The sequence below is a fragment of the Eretmochelys imbricata genome, chromosome 1, assembly GCF_965152235.1.
Source record: "Eretmochelys imbricata isolate rEreImb1 chromosome 1, rEreImb1.hap1, whole genome shotgun sequence".
NCBI classification, from domain to species: Eukaryota; Metazoa; Chordata; order Testudines; family Cheloniidae; genus Eretmochelys; species Eretmochelys imbricata.
This window is the reverse complement of record NC_135572.1, coordinates 26,149,651-26,173,653: the sequence shown is the minus strand read 5'-3', so window position 1 is coordinate 26,173,653 and position 24,003 is coordinate 26,149,651. Positions and strand designations below refer to the sequence as shown.

Genomic DNA, 24,003 nt, shown 5'->3' with positions numbered 1-24,003 from the left:
GTCTAATCCTATTCAAATTGAAGTCAATTGGATTTTTAAGAGAAATATAATCACAGACATATCCAGGCTAGGGGCCTGATTGAGGAAAGCATCCCTAGTCAAGAAAGCTTTTAAACATGTGCTTAATATTAAACATATGCTTATGAACTTTCCTGAATCAGGGCCTAAAGTATTTGAGGAAATCCATAGGTGTTTTTTTTTTTTTAAACTAAAAAACCCTGTGTTGGGCTAATCCCTGCCCAGTTTGGGGAAATCTTTAAATAGAAACATGTTAGATACATTTTAAAGAACAGCTGAATCTGTCAAAAGGCGTAATTTTAAACAAATGTATTTATTTATTTATACTGTCGTAGATATGCTTGTATATATCTCCTACTCAAGAAGCATCTTTGAGCATAGTCTGATAAACAACTCTATTACGCTAAGATCACCAAGAGATTCTAAACATGGCCATCAGTTACGGAGAAGGCATATCTTAAGCACAAACTGAGAATATATATCAATTATTGAGTAGATACGTTACCTTATTTCCTCTAAAGATTTTCCCATATCTGGCAATGACAATCTTTCCAGTACAATTAATTCCCATCTCTCTCTCCAGTTTGAAAAAGTCTTCAGTACGGCCATAGTTGACGTACACCAACTCACCCTAGTAGATGAGAGGCACCAAGAACAGGGATATCAGTGAACATAAGAAAGGAGATGTGCTCTAATAAGGGGCAATCTGGGAGCAAGGAACTCAAGTTATAACCATGGGTCTGATGTGGTTTCCCTCTGTGGCCAAAGGAAGTGAAGATGCCTTTAACCTGTGAGGTTCTGAGCACCTTCAACTCACATTCAACCAATGGGAGATAAAGGTGCTCAAGCAGCTTGAAGACTCAGGCTCTTTATCTTCCTGATCCTGTGCCCAATGAAGTCAATAGCAAAGCTTCCATTAACTGCAGTGGTACAGGACGAAGCCTGAAACCCCATCAGTTTCCCCATCTGTAAAATGAGGACAGTAATACCTAGCTACTTCACAAAGATGTTGGGAGTCTTAATTAATTAATACTTGAAGATTAAAAGTACCCCATAAGCGTTTCTAGGTATTATTTTTACTAAGGTAATGCTTTTGGCTTTGCTTTAGTAATTAAAGCACACTCTCACAAAGACATTAGAAGACATTAGTTCTGTGGGTGGGTTGATAAAATGCTTGAAATCTTTGTCCCAAAGCTATTGCACCAACTCCTTCTTTTCAATGAACTCAAGAATAACAGAGTCATAGCAGATTCATGTTAACAGTGGATCCATAGTATTCTTGTGCTTACAGAAAATGAGGAGTTGGTGCAATTCTCCAGTAGCTTTGAGGCCATTTGTAAGTGGGTTTATGGCAAAATGGATACAGTATATGTACTCTGGGTGTGCTATAAATCTTTATGTTGTCATTTGGGCTTCGTTTACACTGAAAAGTTATATAGGCATAACTGCATTGGTCAGGGGTGTGAAAAAAACCTACCCCTGTAACTGATGTAGTTATGCCGACAAAACCCACAGTATAGCAGTGTTTAAGTCTTTACGGTGCCACCGGACTCCTCGTTTTTGTGGATACAGACTAACACGGCTACCCCTCTGATATTTATTATTTGAACTCAACTCAAACAAAACTATTCCCCAGTCCTCCTCCAGGCTGTCTGCCTGGGAGTCCCCTGCTCCAGGAGCTAATCTGTTTCTTGGAGATCTCTTCTTCATTTGAGCTTTCAATCCCTTCTACAAGGCCCAATCACCTATTCTTAAAGGGGCTCACAGGGCTAGTTGGTTGGCCCCAGGCCTTCTGGCCCTTTGAGTGGCAGATCATCCTGTTACAAATACATTTGGGCTTGTGTTACATCAGTTAGCACATTCCACAAGTACGTTTTACACAATTTTACTGCTCCGTGACTTCAGCACTGCTCCATACAAAGAGTGGACTCTACTTAAGCCAGACACAATGGGCCAGATCTTCAGCTGGTGTAAACCAGTGATGCTCTGTTGAAGTCAGTGGAGCTGATTTACACCTGCTCGAGATTGTGGCCTGGTTTGTTCAGACCAAACCGTATGTCCAAACTAAGATGATTTTCTGTAACAGCTTTCTGAAACCCTGCCATGGGCTTGAGTTTCCACGTGCTTTCACCAGTGCAAATCATCAGGAATTCCAATGAAGTCAACAGAGTAACACTGGAGTCAAACCACTGTAAGTGAGAGGAGAATCTGGCCCATTCTCTCATCATTAGGTCTATAGAATGTCGAGTACAGAATCCCCAATTTTATACGTCTCCATATTTGTCAGCCAACACAAAAATGCTGTTTGTGTGCATCATAACTGGAGTGCTGTAATTATACCAATTAACAGCAGCCTGCTGGGTTTCCACAATCAGGGAAATTGTTTTACAGTGAAAGGATAAGCCAAGTCACCATATGAGTTAAAATTTATTGTTAAAACCTTTTCATACTATTCTATAGCTTTTCATTTTTATGAATTCTTTGATTAAGCAAAGGTATTCACTGCAACATCCCACTTTTTAAGAAATACAATCAGGAAAATTAAGTACAATAAAAAGAGTCACTTATTTGAATGCTCAGGCATCTCTGACACATTACTTAAAAATACATTTTAGGATGGGATTTCTTTATGAAAAATCCCAGCTTTACCTTTCAGTAACCCCACTGGGAGTCACAAAGTGAGCTGTAGCTCACGAAAGCTTATGCTCAAATATATTTGTTAGTCTCTAAGGTGCCACAAGTACTCCTTTTCTTTTTACAGCTACTGTAGATCCCCACAGAACACTGATAATTTACACCGGAGCCTGCTAGTAATAAAATGAAATTGCCAGTGTTTATAGCGATGTCACTTCAAAAATGCACAACATTATGCAAATGGTAAGAATTCAGTGTGGACTCTGTTGTAAAATCCTGCAAGACTCTTTCAATTTAATTGCAGGGCTCATTTGGCAAAAGCCCTCTACGGTACCTGCTTCCCTATTCAGTGTCTGATTCTGCCTGCCTTTCCTGACTGGGACTACTTGTGTGGTAAAATCTTACTCCAGGTGAGTAAAGGCGGCAGAACTGGACCACCAGTGATGCTGATGAAGGTATTCCAGATTTACACCAGTGTACATAAGTGCAGAATTTGGCCCAACGTGTCCTCACATCATTGCTTTGCCTGTTTTTCATTAAAGATTTCTATTTGATATCCAAAAAATTTAGAACACCCTTTTTATTTAGTAAGAACACAGATGGATACCATAATAACAAAAATGAAGCAGGTCTTCCATAGGTCCTGATATCTGTTCTTAAAATCAAGGAGAGCAGGGCAGGATTAAGGCATAGGTATAATTGGCAGCTCCTGGAGTTATATGATGATGTCAGAATCTCAGTTTTCATTTTTAAATGAAATAAGGTCCCAGTATCAGCAGATTAAATTACATGCCTCCACTGAAAACAGAGAGATTTACCCCCAGCTGCACATCTGGTCTTATGTTTCTATCCCTCTTGATTACAAAGATTTTTTGAAAATGTGAGCCCAGAACAGCCAACGCAGTGGTGTCCACCTGAGTCTGCAGAGAGCCTGAAACAATAGCTCAAAGAATTGTAAATTATTTTATTCATTTTAATGAGTTCTAAACTCTGAAACCTGCTGCTCTTGGAGCACTCCCTCCTGTACTATCCTCACAGAGGACTCTAGGTGTGTTTAGGCCCTCACTGCTGTCATTCCATCATAGTACTTGGGCAGGGACAGCGGGCGGGGGTTGTTTGCAAGTTCCCCACATGCAGAATCCCCTGCGTGGGTGGGTGGGAGCTGTGTTCAATGGGTTTTAGATTAGGTCTTTCAATTCTAATTTTCTCTGTGTGCTTTCAGCCAGGCTACGGTGGAGCCTTTATTATGTTTCCTGCTGGTCAGCATCTGCACTGTTAGAGGTTTTAATATTTTTCTCTTATCCTTCCTACTGGGATTCAGTTAAATACACCAAGTAAAAAGTAAACAGGCTAATTTTCAGTACTGTTTACATCTGGGATTATGCAAATTTCAGGGACAAACTCTGCTTTCTGATGTAAATCTGGAGCTACTTCATTTAAATCAATGGACATACACTGGTGTAAATAAATATGTATTTTGGACCTATAGCCTTGAATTCATGTAAATGGCTGATTTCTCTCTTCCCCGCTTCTTTTTTTTAAAGTTTCGGCTGTGAAGTGCCTTAGGATTTCTTGGCGGGGGGAAGGTTTGTAATGGTCTCTGTTGAATTTATGATGCCACATGCTGTAACGAACATTCCCCCACATTCCTAATGATGCTTAACTGTGGATTTGAAGCAAGCACTTTTTACAGAAACAAAGAAAATCACTTTGGAACATTATACAGTCAAACAGTTTCCTGGTGATAACCAGGAGTCGAGTCGAGTCTAACTGTGGTATGCTGCTTCCTGGTCATATGGGTGGAGGACTCAAATTGTTATGGGTGCAGCATATTTTTCAAATGGTTTGTGCTTTTTGAAAACATCCCACTGCTCTTGTCCAACAGGAGTCTTGTTAAATACAGTTCTCATGTTAGACGTTTGGGAGCACGCAGGGTGAAAAGAAAAAAATCCATATGCGATTATACCCTAGTAAGACCGGTGCCTACTTGGACTCCTGGCTCCTTCAAAAGATAGTTATCTTTTCTATAAAATGAACTTCCATATGTAACAAAACTAGGGCTTTCAGTAATACCACTGGGAATTGCACAGCGAGTGTAGATCCCTTCAGAATACTGTGATAATTTACACTGGAATTTGCTTGTAATACTTTGAAATCATCAGTGTTCATAGAGATGGCCCTTCAAAAACGTGCAAAATTATGCAAATAGTGAGAGTTAATTGTGGACTCAGTTCTAAAGTCTTGCAAGGCTCTTTAAATTTAATGGCAGAGCTCATGGGTTTGGCAGGTACCCTCTACCCTACCTGTTTGCAAATTCAGTGTTTGATTCTGCCAGCCTTTCCTGACTGGATTTCTTTTGTCTGAATAACTACAACTACATTACGGCTTTTGCCAGCATAGCTATTTCTGTAAGAGGTGCAATCCCTTTCCACCTCTGCCCCCACTCCTAACTGACATAGCTATGCTGGAAAAACTTTTAAGCATAGACCAGGCCTAGCAGTGAATACTCAGGTAAGCCCAATTCTGCTATCCTACTGAGGTAGGACACTACCTTTCTTTTGCCACCTGACTCCTTTGCTGTTGGTAATTAGAGCTGAGTGAATAATTGATCTAGTTTGATTTGAACCAAAATGAATTTTTTTGAAAATTTTCATTGAATTGAAACATTTTGAAAAGAAAAAAAAATCAAAATGAAATGTTTTAAAATATTGAAAATATTTAATTTCTATTTTTTAGAATTTTTTTCCGAGAAGCTATTTGTTGAATTAAACCCAAAATCACTAAGAATTTCAGACTCCAAAATGGATTTTTCAGCAAAATTTCTATTTCTCCAAAATCTTCACCCGATCTTATTGGCCACCCTGTTAACACCACTCAGAACCTCACGCAGACAAAGACAGTCACGTAAAATGTAACTAGTTATGGTGTTAAATGATACTTAAAAATGTAACACACTTTAAAACGCTACTCATTTTCCAAGAACAGATAACAGCAATTCTCACCGTTTCCTTATGCCCATTGTATATACTTCATTATTTTCTTTTCTTTTTGTTTTCTTGTCTTTTATAGTACTTCCTCTCTTCAGATCTCATAAGATGTAGGATACTGTTACTGAAGACAAGTCTACACTACAAAATTAAAAAGAAAAGGAGTACTTGTGGAACCTTAGAGACTAACCAATTTATTTGACCATAAGCTTTCGTGAGCTACAGCTCACTTCTGCTCAAATAAATTGGTTAGTCTCTAAGGTGCCACAAGTCCTCCTTTTCTTTTTGCGAATACAGACTAACACGGCTGCTACTCTGAAACTACAAAATTAAGTCGACCTAAATGATGTTGATGTGCAGACACTGCAGTAAAACTGATTCAACTATATGTCCACACTACACTCCTTGTGTCAGCGGTGCACCTCCTCACCAGGGTGTTTGCACCAATTTAACTGCCAGCGTGGAGCACTGTGAGATGGTTTCTGAAAGTCGATGTAAGCAATACAGTGCCTACACTGACACTGTGTTGACCTAACTGCATCGACTTAACCGCTACACCTCTCGCAGAGGTGGAGTTATTAAGTCGGTGTAGAGGGCGAGTTACAACAATGGGAGCTACATTTTAGTGTAGACACTTACAGACTTAGATTGATGTAAGATGCCTTACGTCGACTTAACGCTGTAGTGTAGACCAGGGCTCAGAAGAGGCCCTTTCTAAGAGGTGGTTCTTGCATCTAGCCCTCAACATGGTCAGAAAAACTAAGAAGACGTTAGGCTGCATAAAGAATAGAATGATGAATAACATGGAGAATACTATAATGTCTTTATATAAATCAATGGTGTGGCCTCATCTGGAATACTGTATCCAGTACTGATCATCTACATGGAAAAAGGGTATTGCAGAACTGGAGGGGGTTCAGGGATGAGTGATAAGAATGACCAAAGGTCTGGAAAAACTTTCCTGTGAAGACAGGGAACAGATTGCAATTATTTACCTTAGAAAGGAGACAAATACGAGGGAATCATGATAAAAGTAAATAAAATAATGAATGGCCTGGAGAAGGGAGATTGGGAACTTCTGTCCCCATCTTCGAACACAAGAACAAGGGGACATTCAATTAAATGAAAAGGTGGGAACCGCAAGAAATTATTTTACACAAAATGTGTGTAAACTGTAGAATGCATTGCCACAGGAAGTCATTGAGAAAAAGCATTTAACAAGATTTAAAAGGGGAATTGGATATTTATATGGATACCAAGAATACCCAGAGTTATGATTAATAACAAACATTTTGGAAAGACTATTAAACCTCATGTTTTGGAGTTTAAGCCAGTCTCTAACTATTCAAAAGCAGGATGAGCTTTACATGGGGGCAGATTACTCCACATCTGCCTACTAAAGGGTTCCTGCACCTTCCTCTGAAGGATCTAGCACTGGATACTGTCAGAGACAGGACACTGGAATAGATAGACTTAAATCTGATCCCATATGGCAATCCTATGATCTCCTCTGTTCCATAGCTGCAGTCTTGATACTGAACTGCGCTTTGTCTGCACACAAGAGCCTTCTGGTGAGCCAATGTAGTTGTAATGTCCCTGAAAAGCACAATTGTTTTAGAGGTCATGAATGGTGGTCTTTGAAGCAGCTTGCACTCAGCCTTTAAAGTGCCTTGTGGACCAGGATCTTAGTCACTCCCGCAACAGGGAGGCTGGCAGTGGAGCTCTCAGCACAGTGCTATGATTAGGGCCCTACCAAATTCACGGCCATGAAAAACGTGTCACGGACTGTTAAATCTGGTGTCCCCCTGTGAAATCTGGTCTTTTGTGTGCTTTTATCCTATACAGATTTCACGGGGGAGACCGGCATTTCTCAAATCGGGGGTCCTGACCCAAAAGGGAGTTGCGGGGGGGCTGCAAATTTATTTTAGGGCGGTCATGGTATTGCCATCCTTACTTCCATGCTGCCTTCAGAGCTGGGCGGCGGGAGAGCAGCAGCTGTTGGCCAGACGCCCAGCTCTGAAGGCAGCGCTGCCGCCAGCAGCAGCCCAGAAGTAAGGGTAGTAGAACCTCAACCCCCCTTACAATAACCTTGTGACCCACCCAAAAAACTTCTTTTTGGGTCAAGACCCCTAGACTGTGACATTTCAGATTTAAATAGTTGAAATCATGAAATTTATGATTTTTAAAACCCTATGGCCGTGAAATTGACCAAAACGGACCATGAATTTGGTAGGGCTCTAGCTATCATAGAATCATAGAATATCAGGGTTGGAAGGGACCCCTGAAGGTCATCTAGTCCAACCCCCTGCTCGAAGCAGGACCAATTCCCAGTTAAATCATCCCAGCCAGGGCTTTGTCAAGCCTGACCTTAAAAACTTCCAAGGAAGGAGATTCCACCACCTCCCTAGGCAACGCATTCCAGTGTTTCACCACCCTCTTAGTGAAAAAGTTTTTCCTAATATCCAATCTAAACCTCCCCCACTGCAACTTGAGGCCATTACTCCTCGTTCTGTCATCTGCTACCATTGAGAACAGTCTAGAGCCATCCTCTTTGGAACCCCCTTTCAGGTAGTTGAAAGCAGCTATCAAATCCCCCCTCATTCTTCTCTTCTGCAGGCTAAACAATCCCAGCTCCCTCAGCCTCTCCTCATAAGTCATGTGTTCTAGACCCCTAATCATTTTTGTTGCCCTTCGCTGGACTCTCTCCAATTTATCCACATCCTTCTTGTAGTGTGGGGCCCAAAACTGGACACAGTACTCCAGATGAGGCCTCACCAATGTCGAATAGAGGGGGACGATCACGTCCCTCGATCTGCTCGCTATGCCCCTACATATACATCCCAAAATGCCATTGGCCTTCTTGGCAACAAGGGCACACTGCTGACTCATATCCAGCTTCTCGTCCACTGTCACCCCTAGGTCCTTTTCCGCAGAACTGCTGCCTAGCCATTCGGTCCCTAGTCTGTAGCGGTACATTGGATTCTTCCGTCCTAAGTGCAGGACCCTGCACTTATCCTTATTGAACCTCATCAGATTTCTTTTGGCCCAATCCTCCAATTTGTCTAGGTCCTTCTGTATCCTATCCCTCCCCTCCAGCGTATCTACCACTCCTCCCAGTTTAGTATCGTCCGCAAATTTGCTGAGAGTGCAATCCACACCATCCTCCAGATCATTTATGAAGATATTGAACAAAACCAGCCCCAGGACAGACCCCTGGGGCACTCCACTTGACACCGGCTGCCAACTAGACATGGAGCCGTTGATCACTACCCGTTGAGCTATGATGTGTTCTTGCCTGCGTTTGTTGGTTAGGGGGAGTGCTGCTCCAAGCTGCATGAGCTTCTGCTTCCTGCCGGAGGTCCCATTTATACCCACAAAGAGCAAGTTGCCATCTTCTTCTTCTGCTGCGTGCATGGGGCCAAATTCACAAGTAGCATAAATTTCCTCATCAACAATATTTTTATGTACTGTAGGTATGCATCAGCCCTGATGGGGGTGGTCGTACTGTCCCCAAAGAAGGGAGAATTCTATCAGAAACAAGGCAGTCACCCCAAGTTTTCCTTCAGTTCAATAATATGATCTGAACACGCTCCCAAGAGCATGTCAGGGAAGTACAGCAAGCAGGATTTGGCCCATACATATAATGAGCTGATAATGGAGTGGTCATCCCTGGCTAAAACATAACTCACAAGTGAAAAGGGGCTCTGTATCTTGTGCAGTTGTACCAATCATATCTTACATTGCCCCTCCTAAAGGAGCCCACATAGAATCATAGAATATCAGGGTTGGAAGGGACCTCAGGAGGTCATCTAGTCCAACCCCCTGCTCAAAGCAGGACCAATCCCCAATTAAATCATCCCAGCCAGGGTTTTGTCAAGCCTGACCTTAAAAACTTCTAAGGAAGGAGATTCTACCACCTCCCTAGGTAACGCATTCCAGTGTTTCACCACCCTCCTAGTGAAAAAGTTTTTCCTAATATCCAACCTAAACCTCCCACACTGCAACTTGAGACCATTACTCCTTGTCCTGTCCTCTTCTACCACTGAGAATAGTCTAGAACCATCCTCTCTGGAACCACCTCTCAGGTAGTTGAAAGCAGCTATCAAATCCCCCCTCATTCTTCTCTTCTGCAGACTAAACAATCCCAGTTCCCTCAGCCTCTCCTCATAAGTCATGTGTTCCAGACCCCTAATCATTTTTGTTGCCCTTCGCTGGATTCTCTCCAATTTATCTACATCCTTCTTGTAGTGTGGGGCCCAAAACTGGACACAGTACTCCAGATGAGGCCTCACCAATGTCGAATAGAGGGGGACGATCACATCCCTCGATCTGCTCGCTATGCCCCTACTTATACATCCCAAAATGCCATTGGCCTTCTTGGCAACAAGGGCACACTGCTGACTCATATCCAGCTTCTCGTCCACTGTCACCCCTAGGTCCTTTTCCGCAGAACTGCTGCCTAGCCATTCGGTCCCTAGTCTGTAGCTGTGCATTGGGTTCTTCCATCCTAAGTGCAGGACCCTGCACTTATCCTTATTGAACCTCATCAGATTTCTTTTGGCCCAATCCTCCAATTTGTCTAGGTCCCTCTGTATCCTATCCCTGCCCTCCAGCGTATCTACCACTCCTCCCAGTTTAGTATCATCTGCAAATTTGCTGAGAGTGCAATCCACACCATCCTCCAGATCAATTATGAAGATATTGAACAAAACCGGCCCCAGGACCGACCCCTGGGGCACTCTGCTTGACACTGTTAGGATATAGATATTCAGGCCTGTCTGTAAAGGCCTATACTCTAAGAATTTAGGTGTATTCTTATCGCTTGGCTAGTTCTATAGGTATAAAAGAAAAAAAATCACTGTCTGCCGGTGTAAGGGCCTTCTCTTACTGTGACAGTCTGAGACCCTGTTCTTAGGCTAAGGCCTTTGGCTAAGCAGCAGAGGCAGCCATAAGCTGGGAAGCGAACGGTCACATCCTCACATTCCAAACTAGTCACACTGAAATAAGGTGCTATTGGGCTGTTAGGCACTATCAGGACAGGATTGTATTCCTGTCACCTCCAGAGAAAGGGAAGTGCCTAGAAAATGTAAAAGGAAACTTAGTTTGATAGCATCCTGTCTGGCAAGAACTCACTTATCAATACTGGGATGTGAAATCCTCACTTCTGTATTGTTTTGTCATTATAGTTCCCACTTTGCTATTGTTTGTCTGTATAATCTCTGTCTGGTTCTGTGATTGTTCCTGTCTGCTGTATAATTAATTTTGCTGGGTGTAAACTAATTGAGGTGGTGGGATATAATTGGTTACATAATCATGTTACAATATGTTAGGATTGGTTAGTTAAATTTCAGGAAAATGATTGGTTAAGGTATAGCTAAGCAGAACTCAAGTTTTACTATATAATCTGTAGTCAATGAGGAAGTGACTGGGTGTGGGTGGGGGTGGGCATGGGCATGTGGGTGAGGGAGATGGGAACAGGGAATGGGGGTAAGAAAATTGGAATCAAGTTTTGCTAAAGGGGGAAATGGGAACAGGGAATGGGAGTAAGGAAGTTGGAATCATGTTTGGCTAAGGGTAGTAATGGGAACAGGGACACAAGTGTCAGGCTCTGTGGTGTCAGAGCTGGGAAGGAGGATACTAAGGAAGGAAACTGGAATCATGCTTGCTGGAAGTTCACCCCAATAAACATCGAATTGTTTGCACCTTTGGACTTCGGGTATTGTTGCTCTCTGTTCATGCGAGAAGGTCCAGGGAAGTAAGTGGGTGAAGGAATAAGCCCTCTAACAGACACCGGCTGCCAACTAGACATGGAGCCATTGATCACTACCCGTTGAGCCCGACAATCTAGCCAATTTTCTACCCACCTTATAGGGCATTCATCCAGCCCATACTTCTTTAACTTGCTGACAAGAATACTGTGGGAGACCGTGTCAAAAGCTTTGCTAAAGTCAAGAAACAATACATCCACTGCTTTCCCTTCATCCACGGAACCAGTAATCTCATCATAGAAGGCGACTAGATTAGTCAGGCATGACCTTCCCTTGGTGAATCCATGCTGACTGTTCCTGATCACCTTCCTCTGATGTAAGTGCTTCAGGATTGATTCTTTGAGGACCTGCTCCATAATGTTCCATGACTGATACAGAAACTATTAGTGATAGTATTCAGACTAATGGGAAGGCCACTGTGCCTAGGCAAGGATGGTCTTGTGGTTGGGACACTGGACTGGGACTCACCAAACCTGTTAATTCTTGACAGTCACAGACTTCCTGGTTGCCCTCAGGCAAGTCACTCCCCTCTGTGTATCAGTTCCCCACCTGTGAATGAGGATAATACTTTCTTTCTGCCACCCTCTGTTTGCCTTGTTTGCTTAGATTGTAAGGTCGTTGGGACTGGGACTGTCTCTTACTATGTGCCTGGCACAACAGAGCCCTGATAGTGTTTGGGGCCCCTACGTCATACGATTATACTAATAATAAACAACAGGGTGGGGCAGTTGGCACTGATGTAGACCGTACTGTATCTGTTGTATGGAGAAACTAAAGACTTCAAGCTTCCAGGTCTGCTGACTTGGGACTTCTCACAAGCACTAAACTAACTGTATGGAGGGGAGGGTAAAAGCGTATAATTAGTATAAAAAGAAAACCCATCATCTGGAAGTTTCTGATATGTAATGGAGCAGCCCATTGGAATAGTTTATTGTTGATAGCACTAGCTAGATGTATGAAGATTTTGCCAACACTGTGATCACGAGTAAGGAACAATTAGCATCCGATTCTTTGAAGAGACAGTCTGGTGTCTCTCAGGCATCATTCTTTTCTCTCAGATAACATTCATGTATTTAATTTTAATTAGTTTTTCGAAAAGGAGGCTTCAGCCTTTCAGATCTATTTGTATTGTTCCCCTACTTCCTATCACTTATTGTGGCTCACCAGAGACCAAATAGAATGACACAGTCATAGTGTTTTTCTCAGGATACTATTTTATGACAGGAGGTCATAATCCATGCATGTGCCCATACACCATGCTCCAAATGTCCTGCTGCAGTTCTAAAAAATCTCATTAACTGAAAATTCCCTGGTGAATAGAGATTATCTGGTCTGATTTTCCAGCTACCTCTGAATATTAAACCAAACTGTGAGCAGGATACCTTTAATTTTCTGGACTTGAGCAGCCTATTACTAAACTGCAAAAAAATAGTAATTAACAGCCTGAATTAAATAGTCAAGAAAGGTATTGTGCACGAATAAATCTTTTCTAATCTTACAAATTGCTGACTAAACCCGCTAATGAGCGGTAAGGACATAACACAGGAAAGCTCCTGCTCTACAGACCAGTTTTACAAGGAACCCTCTGTCCTTTGGAACCCTCTGCAAAACAGGAGGTACCAAAATTAATACGCCACGGAATGTTCTAAAGTGCAAACGTCCGTTAACACAGAAGCACTGGGATTTAACATGAGCCAGATTGTGCCCGATGCGTGCCCATGTGTGCAGGAGTGGGAAAAGACACAAAAAGCTTTCCCTAGCTCCTCTTCTGCAGGGCAGGACAACTGACTGGACGCAGAGGGCAGCATGACACACTATCCTAAGAGGTCGTGCTGTATGCACATTTCCCTCATACACAATGACTTCCAGATCCATTTGGTATGGTCAGTGCCTTCAAGGAACCACTCACCCTAAGACAAGGATAGCTTACCTAGAATTTTTTGTAACCAAAACTTCCCACACCACAGGGGGGTCTGATCCTGCATTCCTTATACTCCAGCCACCGTCAATGGGAGTTCTGGGTGCATAAGAAATGAAGGATCTTGCCCATGATGAGTGCCAAATGATTTTTCATCATTCCTGGAAATGTGGAGCTTTCTAAGAATGACACGGCAGTGACAGCGACACAAGATATTGCCGGGTTAGCACTGTGGCAGCATTCACAGAAACGTCGGTACTTTCAGAAGCAGCACAGCAATAAGGCACCCGGCATTACTCCATAGATTGTAAAAAGAACAGGAGGACTTGTGGCACTTTAGAGACTAACAAATGTATTTGAGCATAAGCTTTCGTGAGCTACAGCTCACTTCATCGGATGCAGTGGAAAATACAGTGGGGAGATTTTATATACACAGAGAACATGAAACAATGGGTGTTACCATACACACTGTAACAAGAGTGATCAGGTAAGGTGAGCTAACATGGCTGCTACTCTGAAACTGGTCCATAGATTGTGTGGCTGATTAAAGTATAATCACACAGATACCCATGAGTACCGAGCATTTCATCACCAGCTAATGTTTCATACAAGTGTATTTTGAAGGACTTGGGGTACCAGTTAAATACTCGTTGCTCATAATAGAGCATGTCTACTGGTAAAATGCATCATGTTAGAAAAGTTATTAAACTCATATTGTTTAGTTAACATGATGGTAAAAAAAAAATTTGCCCTGAGAGGCCGTGGGGTAGATTTTTAGAGGCATAAAGGACACTTAAGCACTTATCTCTTATTGAATTTCAATGGGAGTTAAGCACCTACGTGCCACTTGACCTTCTGAATATCTACCTCCATGTCTACCTTAGGAAAAATATGTATCTTAACATGTGCTAGCTAGCACATGGTATTTTAATACATATTAGTCACCTGTGCTTGCTGGTTAAGCTAACTTGTTTTGAAATATGGCTGTCCTTGTCTACACTAAGGACAAAGTAGCGTTTAACACTGTGCTAATTAAAACACGTCAGTTAACACAATTTCTAACAAGACATGTTTTCCCAAAATAGACAAGCCCATAAGTTACAAAGTTTCTCCTTGGACGAAATCCTGTCCCCACTGAAGTCAATGGCAAATTCCCATTGACTTCAATGGGGCCAGGATCCCTTATATTTATATGGCAAGTTTATATGGCCATCTTCTGAGATACTGAAGCTCAGAATTTCTATTGATGTCAATGGAAGCTGTGGGTACACAACACCTTTGAAAACAGTGTTATTTATTTAGATACTTAAATATAGATTTAGGATCCTGACTAGTTACCCAAGACTGAAAACATTAAACTAAGTTTACAGTGATCACTGGGGTGGAATATAGTAGCCAACAACACTAAACATCTTTTTTTTAGGAAGAGAGTCAAAGGAACATCTCCAGCTGAAGCTAGAGGGCAAAATTTAAGCAGGAAAATATAATTTCCTAATTCAAAATTTTCCCAATACACAAGGGCTAACACTTTTTAGGGATGATGTGGTCTCATGGTATAAGTGTAGGGTAGGGTTGCCAACCCTCCAGCATTGTCCAGGAGTCTTCAGGAATTAAAGATTAAACTTTTAAGATTATGTCATGTGATGAAACCTCCAGGAATATGTCCAACCAAAACTGGCAACCCAAGTGTATGGCTGGGAGCCTGGAATTTCAGAGTTCTAAACTCTTTACCTCTGGTACCCCTTGGGCTGAGAAGGCACTGTATGGTGGCACAACATCTGTAACAGTCTCATATCCTGGAGGGGGAGGCTCAAATAATGATGTATTGAAGATCTAGTGTGAAAGAAGAAAAAGAAGACATAATATTAGAAAGAGGCACAGTCCAAACGGGCATATTTCTCAGATGGTTATGGTTTAGATTAATCTAGTTCTGCTATCTAACCCAGGGTTCCTCCTGCCCAGCTACTGGGCATGCGCTTCAGGTTGCAGGCTTAAGCCCCGATCTTGCAAAGAGAACTAAATCGGTAGACCCTGCACGAGCATGGAGCCTCAATAAAATATGCACAGGCCCAGTGGCCCACCCATGGGGCTCTCTTTGCACAACATGCAACCCAGGGTTAGACAACACAGTGGTAAAAAGGGCTAAGGTTTGTATACACCACAGCTTCCATCAGCAAAGGAGCTGCACTGGTGGTGAACTACACATCCAGTTTTTGCTTGTGTAGATACAGCCTTAGGTCCTTAGCTCTAGCCCTAGACACACACTGCCACCCTTAGAACTACAAAGTTTGAACACAGCACAATTACCTCCACTGTAAGTATGTGAATAATGAAGCAGAACACAATTTAAAAAAAAAAAAAAGAACAGGAGGACTTGTGGCACCTTAGAGACTAACAAATTTATTTGAGCGTAAGCTTCCGTGAGCTACAGCTCACTTAATCGGATGCACAGAATGGAACATATAGCAAGAAGATATATATATATACATACAGAGAAGGTGGAAGTTGCCATACAAACGGTAAGAGGCTAATTAATTAAGATGAGCTATTATACGCAGGATAATAATTCCACCTTCTCTGCATGTATATATATATCTTCTTACTATATGTTCCACTCTATGCATCTGATGAAGTGGGCTGTAGCCAAGATAGCTTATGCTCTAAAAAATTTGTTAGTCTCTAAGATGCCACAAGTACTCCTGTTCTTTTTGCAGATACAGACTAACACGGCTGCTACTCTGAAACCTGTCACAATTTCTTTTCTCCTTGTATTTGGCATGGCAGTTTAAAATAAAACAGTAATAAGCAGCATTTATGTAATACTTCTTCCATCCATAGATCTCAATACATTCTACAAATATGGGCAAGCGTTATCATCCCCAATATACAGTAGGGGAAATTAAGGTACAAAAAGATTAAGGTCTCAGTCTTGGTCCAAAGCCTGGTGAAGTCAGTGACAGTCTCTTACCACTGACTTCAATGATCTTTGGATTGGGCCCAACATGATTTTCATACAGTAAAACACTGGCAGAGTGGAGGATAGAATTTCCCCTCCCCAAACCCACAGTTTCTTATCCCAAGGTATGTGAAAGTGAGTTTTTCCTCTTAGGGTTTGTCTACATGGGGAGCTAATCCTGATTAATTATCTATGTGGACACTCTTATTCTGAATTATCTTAATCTTATCTTAATCCACTTAATCCTTCAATGGACTAAGATAATTCAAAAGAAATCACTCCCAATCCAGAAAAAGAGCATCCACAGAGTGAATTAATAAGGATTAACTATTCCACTTTAAATTCACATCCTACTCTGATCTAAACTAACTTCCCTGTGTAGACAAATATGAGTTGCAAAACCTGATGTCTTCTTTACCTCATTTCCATGCTCATCAATAATTGAGATGTAGTTGGGATTCGTTTTATTAGGGTAGGACAACAGGACATCATAGTGAGCCAGCTCAGCCGAATCCAATCCAAATTCCTTCCACTGGCCTTGGATTTGCTGTGCAAGGCGCAGGTTCTCATCTGTGCCTGCGAGATGAGGACGCTGTGTAAAATTACTGGGGAAAAGAAATGGGCATTTATTAGCAGTCAATACTAGGAACTGGACTTTGTAATTAGAAGCAACCTTGATTTAACTGGAAACAAGTACATTTTAAAACACATAAAAAGCCATCAGAACTACCCAGAATAAACCAGCTACTCTGTCATCCCTGTACCTATGGTTTTAAGTTAGTTTTATAAACATAGACATCAAAGACTTCAATTTCCTCTCAACTACTACTACTGCCCCCTGCTGTGTTGCCTAGTGAATAGCTCACTGCATTGAAATTCAGGAGACCTGGGTTCTATTCCCAGCTCTACCATTGGCCTGCTGGATGAGGCCTTCACCACTCTGTGACTCAGTTTCACCATCTCTAAAACAGCGATAATGATATTGACCTCCTTTGTAAAGCACTTGGAGATCTAGATATTAGATAAGAACTAGATATTATTATTATTCCCCTGTACTACAGCCAAACACTGAAGAAACACTGATTTACTAATTTATTGAAAATCTGATCTCTATATTTGATTTGCTACTGTTCAGGGGGCCATATGATATGCAATATTCATGATGTTCTTCCCAAGTCTTAATGAATTTTGGCACAAATGATTATTTGTCCAAAAAAAATTTACCCTGTAAGTTGATTATTGCTATTTGCCTCTTTAAAAAGATTCAGTCATCCAATCAGAGATAAAAAAAACAGTACCTTGTGACCTAGCTGACCCATTGCATATCATGAATAATGAACAGCGAATAGACAGAATGAACAGTCTGAAAAAAGGTTGTGAGCAACCATAGTTCTGAAATATTATTTATGGAGACTATTGAGGAAGGATGGCTTTGTGGTTAGGGCACTGGAAAGAGACATTAGCTCTGCTACAGACTTCCTATATGAGCTTGGGCAAGTCACTTAACCTCAGTTTTCTATCTGTATAATGGGAAAAACACTTACATAGCTCACAGTGGGGCTGTGGGTACAAACTCATCTACTGTTTGTGAGGCACTCCGATACTATGGTGAGGGGGGTGATACAAGTATCCAGATATTTATTTGGCCAGTATTTATAACAAATCCATTTGAAGAAATCACTATCAGCTTGATAGTGATTCACAAACAGTTCCATTTTCAAATGACTGAGGCCAAAATATTGAAGGTCTTTAGGCACCTAAAGATGCACATACATGCCTAGTGGGATTTTTCAAAAGCACCTAGATGTCTACCTCCCACTGATTTCACTGGAATTAGGTGCCTAGGCACTTTTGAAAATCCTGTCTGGACTTTTAGGGGCTTAAATACCTTTAAAAATCTGGTCCTTAGGAGCCTAACTCCAATTAACTTTCAGTGAAAGTTAGGAACCTAAGTCATTTTTGAAAATGGGACTTTAAGTTCTAAGAGACTTAGGCACTTCAGACATTTTTACCCTAAGTAACCAGTTCAAACAGTTCTGCTCTCCTCACTGCCTTTGAAGATAGTGTCATGCTGCCTGCCTTAAGCTTTTTTTTGGATGCAGACAAAGGACATGAGACCTCAGATCAGTCCACTAAACTGAAAAGACTGTAGCTTTTCCTCCTGTCTTGCAAATGTTAAATGTTACCGATGTAACATCTGAATTAAATGTAGTGTTTATTTAACCTTTACAAAAATATGGTAGTCTGGGAGGCTGCCTACCAATGTGCATATGTATCTAGTGCTTCCTTTGTTTTAAATCACTTAATTAAATACTTACTTTTTTCATTACACTGATATTGCTTTTTGAAAATACTAGATTATGTATGTGTAAGTACATTCCATCTGCCACATTTAGGGCACCCTTGTGTACAGTGGCATCTGAGCCCTAACCTGGGGAGAATTCCTGATACTCTAGCACTCTGGTGAAGATCAGGCAATGCAACTTTTACAGAGAGCAGTTACTAGTCAAGCCCTAGAGTCACTATATGACTCAGTCATGCAATATTATGTGAACTACAGAGGTATGATTGAGAACAACTTTGACCCTTGCTTCTTAGATCAATGAGAACAGAGCTGGCAAAGTGAGCACTCTGGAAGACCTGTGTTCCTCTACTTTTACAAAGAATGTCTGTGGATAACCCAATATTCCCTGAGTTAATATTAAGCCCATGTCCTAACATGGTGTTGGGGAAACTGTTCTGGTGGAGGTGACATGCAGAACTGAGGCTCGGACCATTTGTGGTCATTAAAGAGAGAGTGGCATTTTTCATTAGAGTTGGGAACGTTTAACTCCCAGGATCCTCCTGGCTATGATCCATTTCAAACACAGTAATTGAATTCTCCATCCTTATATTCCCTTTGCTGTTTTTATTGGATGTTGGGTTCATTTCCTGCACCAATCTGCTGTTCAGTATTACTGTTGTGTTCCTGCCGTAGCCGACCTCAGAGCTGCCTGTGTTTCAAAAGCTGAGGCAGCAATGTTAGGCAGCAATGTTAGGCAGCAATGTTAGGCATAGAGACAGGGAGTTCTGATGGCATAAAGCAATCCCACCGCAAGAATGTTTAGCAACCATCTTACTTTGGTAATAACCAAATCCTGGGTTAAAATTTTATTTCCGATACAATCCTGGGCCTTTAGCCTGAGCTTATTTAGTCCAGGGTAATTTAATAATTGCAATGGTTTGTGGCAAATGCATTTAACATTAAATCAGTGGATTTGCCATGATCTCATCCAGTGAGATTGTTTTTCTAAGAACATTTCCACCCAGGCACAACCATGTGTTTTTTAAAAGGTTGGGAGTTATATGTAAGGCAGAATCCCTAAATCACTGATACTTTTTTACACTGAAAGTTAATTACTAGCAATAAACAGAGGTCTCTGGTCTGTTCCTGACTGGAATTAATAGTAGCTTCTAACAAATGCTGGACTCCATTAAGAGACTACTAATAAATTTACCCAACCACATCATATACATTACTAAATGTGTCTCAACTTTTCCCTAATTAAAGTTTCTAGAATAAATTATGGAAATTAAGGACTATTATGTTTTTTTTTTTTAAATCTATGCTCCCCCCACCCCCTTGTATCATTGTCTGAATTTTCAGGAGATGCTAACAGCCTTCCAGCTGGGCTTTAAAACAAGGACAAGATTATTTAAAACATTATGGACCAGATCCTCAAATCTGAAATCAGTGGGAGCTAAGTGCCTAAATACCACAGACGATCTGAGCCTACCCTTCTAGTTAACATGCTTTGGGATGGGTGAGTGGAATAAGCCTTTTGGATTAAATGTATCCTTAAGAAGGAACTTGAAGGCGTGAGAACCACAGATATATTTTGCAGTAATTGGTCAGATTTTAAATTGACCAGCTGGTATCTACCCCATCTCCAGATTCCCATATAAATTATTCGCATCACAAAGGAGTAGATCTTCAAGGCATGTCAGAAAGGAGATTCCAGCCATAGGGTCCACATGGAAGGCGTCACCAGAGTAAGAGTGGCAGATGAAAATAAAAAGGACATGTGATTGGACATAGCAAATGTGAGTAGGAGACAAGAGCAGACAGGTAGGAGGGGCTAACCTGCAAATAGTCTGGAAGGCAAGGACCTGCTGCCTGGTTCTCCTCCCATTTACACTGGTGTAACTCCGCTAATTTCAGTGGAGTCACTCCTGATTTAGGTCCCCGATCCACTTGTATATCTCCCTTTGAAGTCAGAGCATTGCCTGAAAATTGATGCACGGTAAACACTCCCCTGCAAATGGAACCTGGCTGCAGTGGGGAAGGCTGGGCTGTGATGGGGTGACAGCCTTGACCTCTGAGTCCTCTTAAACTGATTACCACACCAGAGAAGCACAGAGTGAGGGTCTGACCACTCTGAAATCATTGGTCCTTGCTCTCTATAAAGGGACCACTGTTTTCCACAGAAGTTAAGAAGCAACAGGAGGACCTGTGATGGGCTCCACTGTCAAATATGACTCACATGGGTATTTTAGACACAGGCTATAACCCAAAGTCTGTTCACAAACCTAGTCATTGTACTAGTTGATCACAGATGAATGTTGTGGATAGGTAAGTACAGACTTCACTTACTATAGAAACTGCTTGATGTTTTCAGCTTTCATTTCAGCCATAAATGCCTTCTTCACCTTTTCATGAGAATTAGTGGCTGTTACCTCATCAGTAGGTTTTGTAAACCAGCCTGCAAAATACAATGATAAGAGCACTAAGAAAACATTATTTCTATGGCCCATGACAATATCCTTCAGTATCACATCAAGGTTTTATCGTGCCTTTTATTGTTGATTTTATTACACTAGTGTTTAGAGGACCCAACCAAGATCAAAGTCTGATGTGCGAGACATTGAGCTAACACAAAGTAAGAGAGCTTATAGCCTGGATAGATAAGACAGCCGGAATGCAACCCTACTTGACTGTGGATTTTGAAGAGTTCCATCTACTGTCCAATAAGCACCAGGCCACCAAATGACTAATCACCTTAGTGCATGTTGGTTCAATTCATCTCAGCAGAAAGACAACATCTTTAGAAAGACACACAGAAGCAAAGGATGTGGGTTGCAAGTTCATGGAGTGACATGTAAATCTCTGTGACTTTGGTCTCTGCATACTCCAAACGTCTGTCCTATGAAACATCTGTTATTATAATGTCTCCTTAAACAAAAGTTAACTGTTGTAATGATTGTTTTGCTTCTGATATTTCTGAAAATAATTCAGCTAAGGCTTTCTAGGGACACAAACCATGAATAAACGACAAAGACACTCCCCCATGATTAAAGGTAGTGCTTTTGGGGCCTTTTCTTATACTTTTTTCCATTACTGCTCCCTTTTAACCTGTGGAACTGGGGGGAAATGGAAGTTTCCGATGGAAAATGCTCAGTTCAGTGGTGGGGAAGATGAGGAGTTAAAAGAAAAACCTCCCTCCAAGGGAAAAAGCGAGTGCTCTCTCCCAGCCAGTCTGTGGCTATTCATCTGGGGCTCTTTGTTTCAGTGTGTGTCTCTCATTCTTTCAGTGTGTGTCTCTCTTCTGTCTTTTGTTCTGGCCCTGTCTCTGCTATTCCTCTCCCCAGTAAATGTGTAAAACAATCACACCTAAAACTCTCCGGTTAAACACCAATTCCCTCCACCCCCAAGTGCTTGCTTGTGAGCTCAGTTGCTGCGAATCAGGGGCTGATCCGGCTGCCGCGGTCCAGGGTGTTGTACAGGGCGCTTTACCCCCGCAGTGAGCGATAGCAAAGTGGAGCTTGCTCTCCTAGAGCAGTGGTTTTCAAACTGCGGGTTGCAACCCAGTACTGGGTCGTGGAATGTAAGGCATTGGGTCGCAGAGGCTCTGGTCAGCACCACTGACTGAGCCGCTAGAAGTCCCGATGATGGTGCTGCCCAGCTAAGGCAGGCTAGTCCCTACCTGTTCTGACACCGCGCTGTGCCACAGAAGTGGCCAGCAGCAGGTCCGGCTCCTGGGCAGGAGGGCCATGAGGCTCTGCGCACTATCCCTGCCCTGAGCACTGGCTCCACACTCCTAATGGCCAGGAATCGGTCAATGGCAGCTGGGGGGACAGTGCCTGTTGGGGGAGAACCGTGCAGGGCCACTTATGTACCTCCACCTAGGAGCCGGACCTGCTGCTGGCCGCTTCCGGGACGCAGCGCAGTCCGCAGTGCCAGGACAGGTGGGAAGCCTGCCTCTGCACCCAGGCTGCACTGCTGACCAGGAGCCACCAGAGGTAAGCCCATGTCCCAACCCCACTGCTCCAGCCATGAGCCCCCCCTCAAGCCCAAAGCCCCTTCCTGCACCCCAAACTCCTCATCCCCGGCCCCACCCGAGAGCCTGCACCCCCAGCCCAGAGCCCTGACCCCCTCCCACACCCCCAGCCCTGAGCCCCCTCTCACACCCTGAACCCTCATTCCCAGCCCCACCCCGCAGCCCTCACCCCCCGCACCCCAAACCCCTCATGCCCAGCGGGGCATCAACCATTTTCTTCAACTGGGTCGCCAGAAAAAAAAGTTTGAAAACCACTGGCCTAGAGAAGCGCAAACAAACCTCACCCGATCTAAAGGGGCTCACTCCCTGAGTGGGCCCCCACCCCCTTTATCCCAGCCAGAGCCCTCCTCCCCACCGCCTGGCCCCGAGCTCGCCCCGGGCCGGGAAAGCAGAGCCGCCCAGGCTGGCGAGCCCGCTGCTTAGCACAGTACCGATGAGGAAGCCGAGCAGGAGCAGCGCGGCCGCCACCCCCAGGCTCAGGGCCCAGACGCGACCCCGGCTGCCCCGCGGCGAGGTCCGCTCGGCGCCGCTCCGGAGCGCGGCCCACATGCTGGCCCGGTCTGGCCGCTCTGCGCCGCCCGGCGATCCGGCCCTGGGCGGGGCGCGGCCGCTGGCCCCCAGCCCGCGCCGCGCCGCGCCGGGGCGAAGTCCGGTTCGCTCCCGCAGGCAGGGAAGGGGGATTCCGAGCTACGGCGCCTCCCTGGAGGCAGCCCCGCAAGTCTCCGGCCTCTTAGGGGGAGCAGGAGTTTGCAACGTGTTTCAGTTAGAGACGGGCTCAGATCAGCCCCACCCCGATTCAAAAGGCCCTTGGCACGATCCGGATCCTGAGCCAGACTTTGCAGCTCCTGCCTCTTGCGAATTGAAAAGAAGCCGGGAGACCGACATGCGGGAGAGGGAGAAGATGATCTGAACAGGGTTTGGGGGTGTCACTGTGCGAAGCTAGCGTGGCTGAGCGGCTCTTTCTACAGATCCCTCGTTTTACATACCCCACTTCCCCTCCTTTTACCTGTTTGCTCACATCCCACTTGTTTATGTTTGTGCGTCCACTCAGACAGGCTTCATTTCTGCCTCTAGATAAATTCCTGGAGGATAGGTGGTCCATCAATGGTTATTAGCCAGGATGGGCAGGGATGGTGTCTGGGTAGCTCACGAAAGCTCATGCTCAAATAAACTGGTTAGTCTCTAAGGTGCCACAAGTACTCCTTTTCTTTTTGTCTGGGTACAGAAATTATATGGTGGGCCATGAATGCTCACGAAATTGGGGACTGGGGGGTTGACGGCTCAGGCTGGGGGTGCAGGCTCTGGGGTGGGGCTGGGGATGAGGGATTTGGAGTGGAGGAGGGTGCTCTGGGCTGGGACCGAGGGGTTCAGAGGGCAGGAGGGGGATCAGGGCTGTGGCAGGGGC

The 24,003-nt window shown here is 43.4% G+C and overlaps 1 protein-coding gene across 1 annotated transcript in view; it reads right to left on the bottom strand.

Annotated features, from left to right (window-relative positions):
* Positions 1-23,147, bottom strand: part of LOC144257416 (putative N-acetylated-alpha-linked acidic dipeptidase) — a 50,364-nt gene extending 27,217 nt beyond the window's left edge. Inside the window, exons 1-5 of the mRNA XM_077805366.1 lie at positions 23,030-23,147; positions 20,915-21,023; positions 16,700-16,886; positions 15,057-15,158; positions 524-649 (exon numbers count right to left, since the gene is read on the bottom strand). Of these exons, the coding sequence (XP_077661492.1) occupies positions 524-649; positions 15,057-15,158; positions 16,700-16,886; positions 20,915-21,023; positions 23,030-23,147 (642 nt within the window). The remainder of the gene's footprint in view (positions 1-523; positions 650-15,056; positions 15,159-16,699; positions 16,887-20,914; positions 21,024-23,029) is intronic.
* Positions 23,148-24,003: the final 856 nt, after the last annotated feature.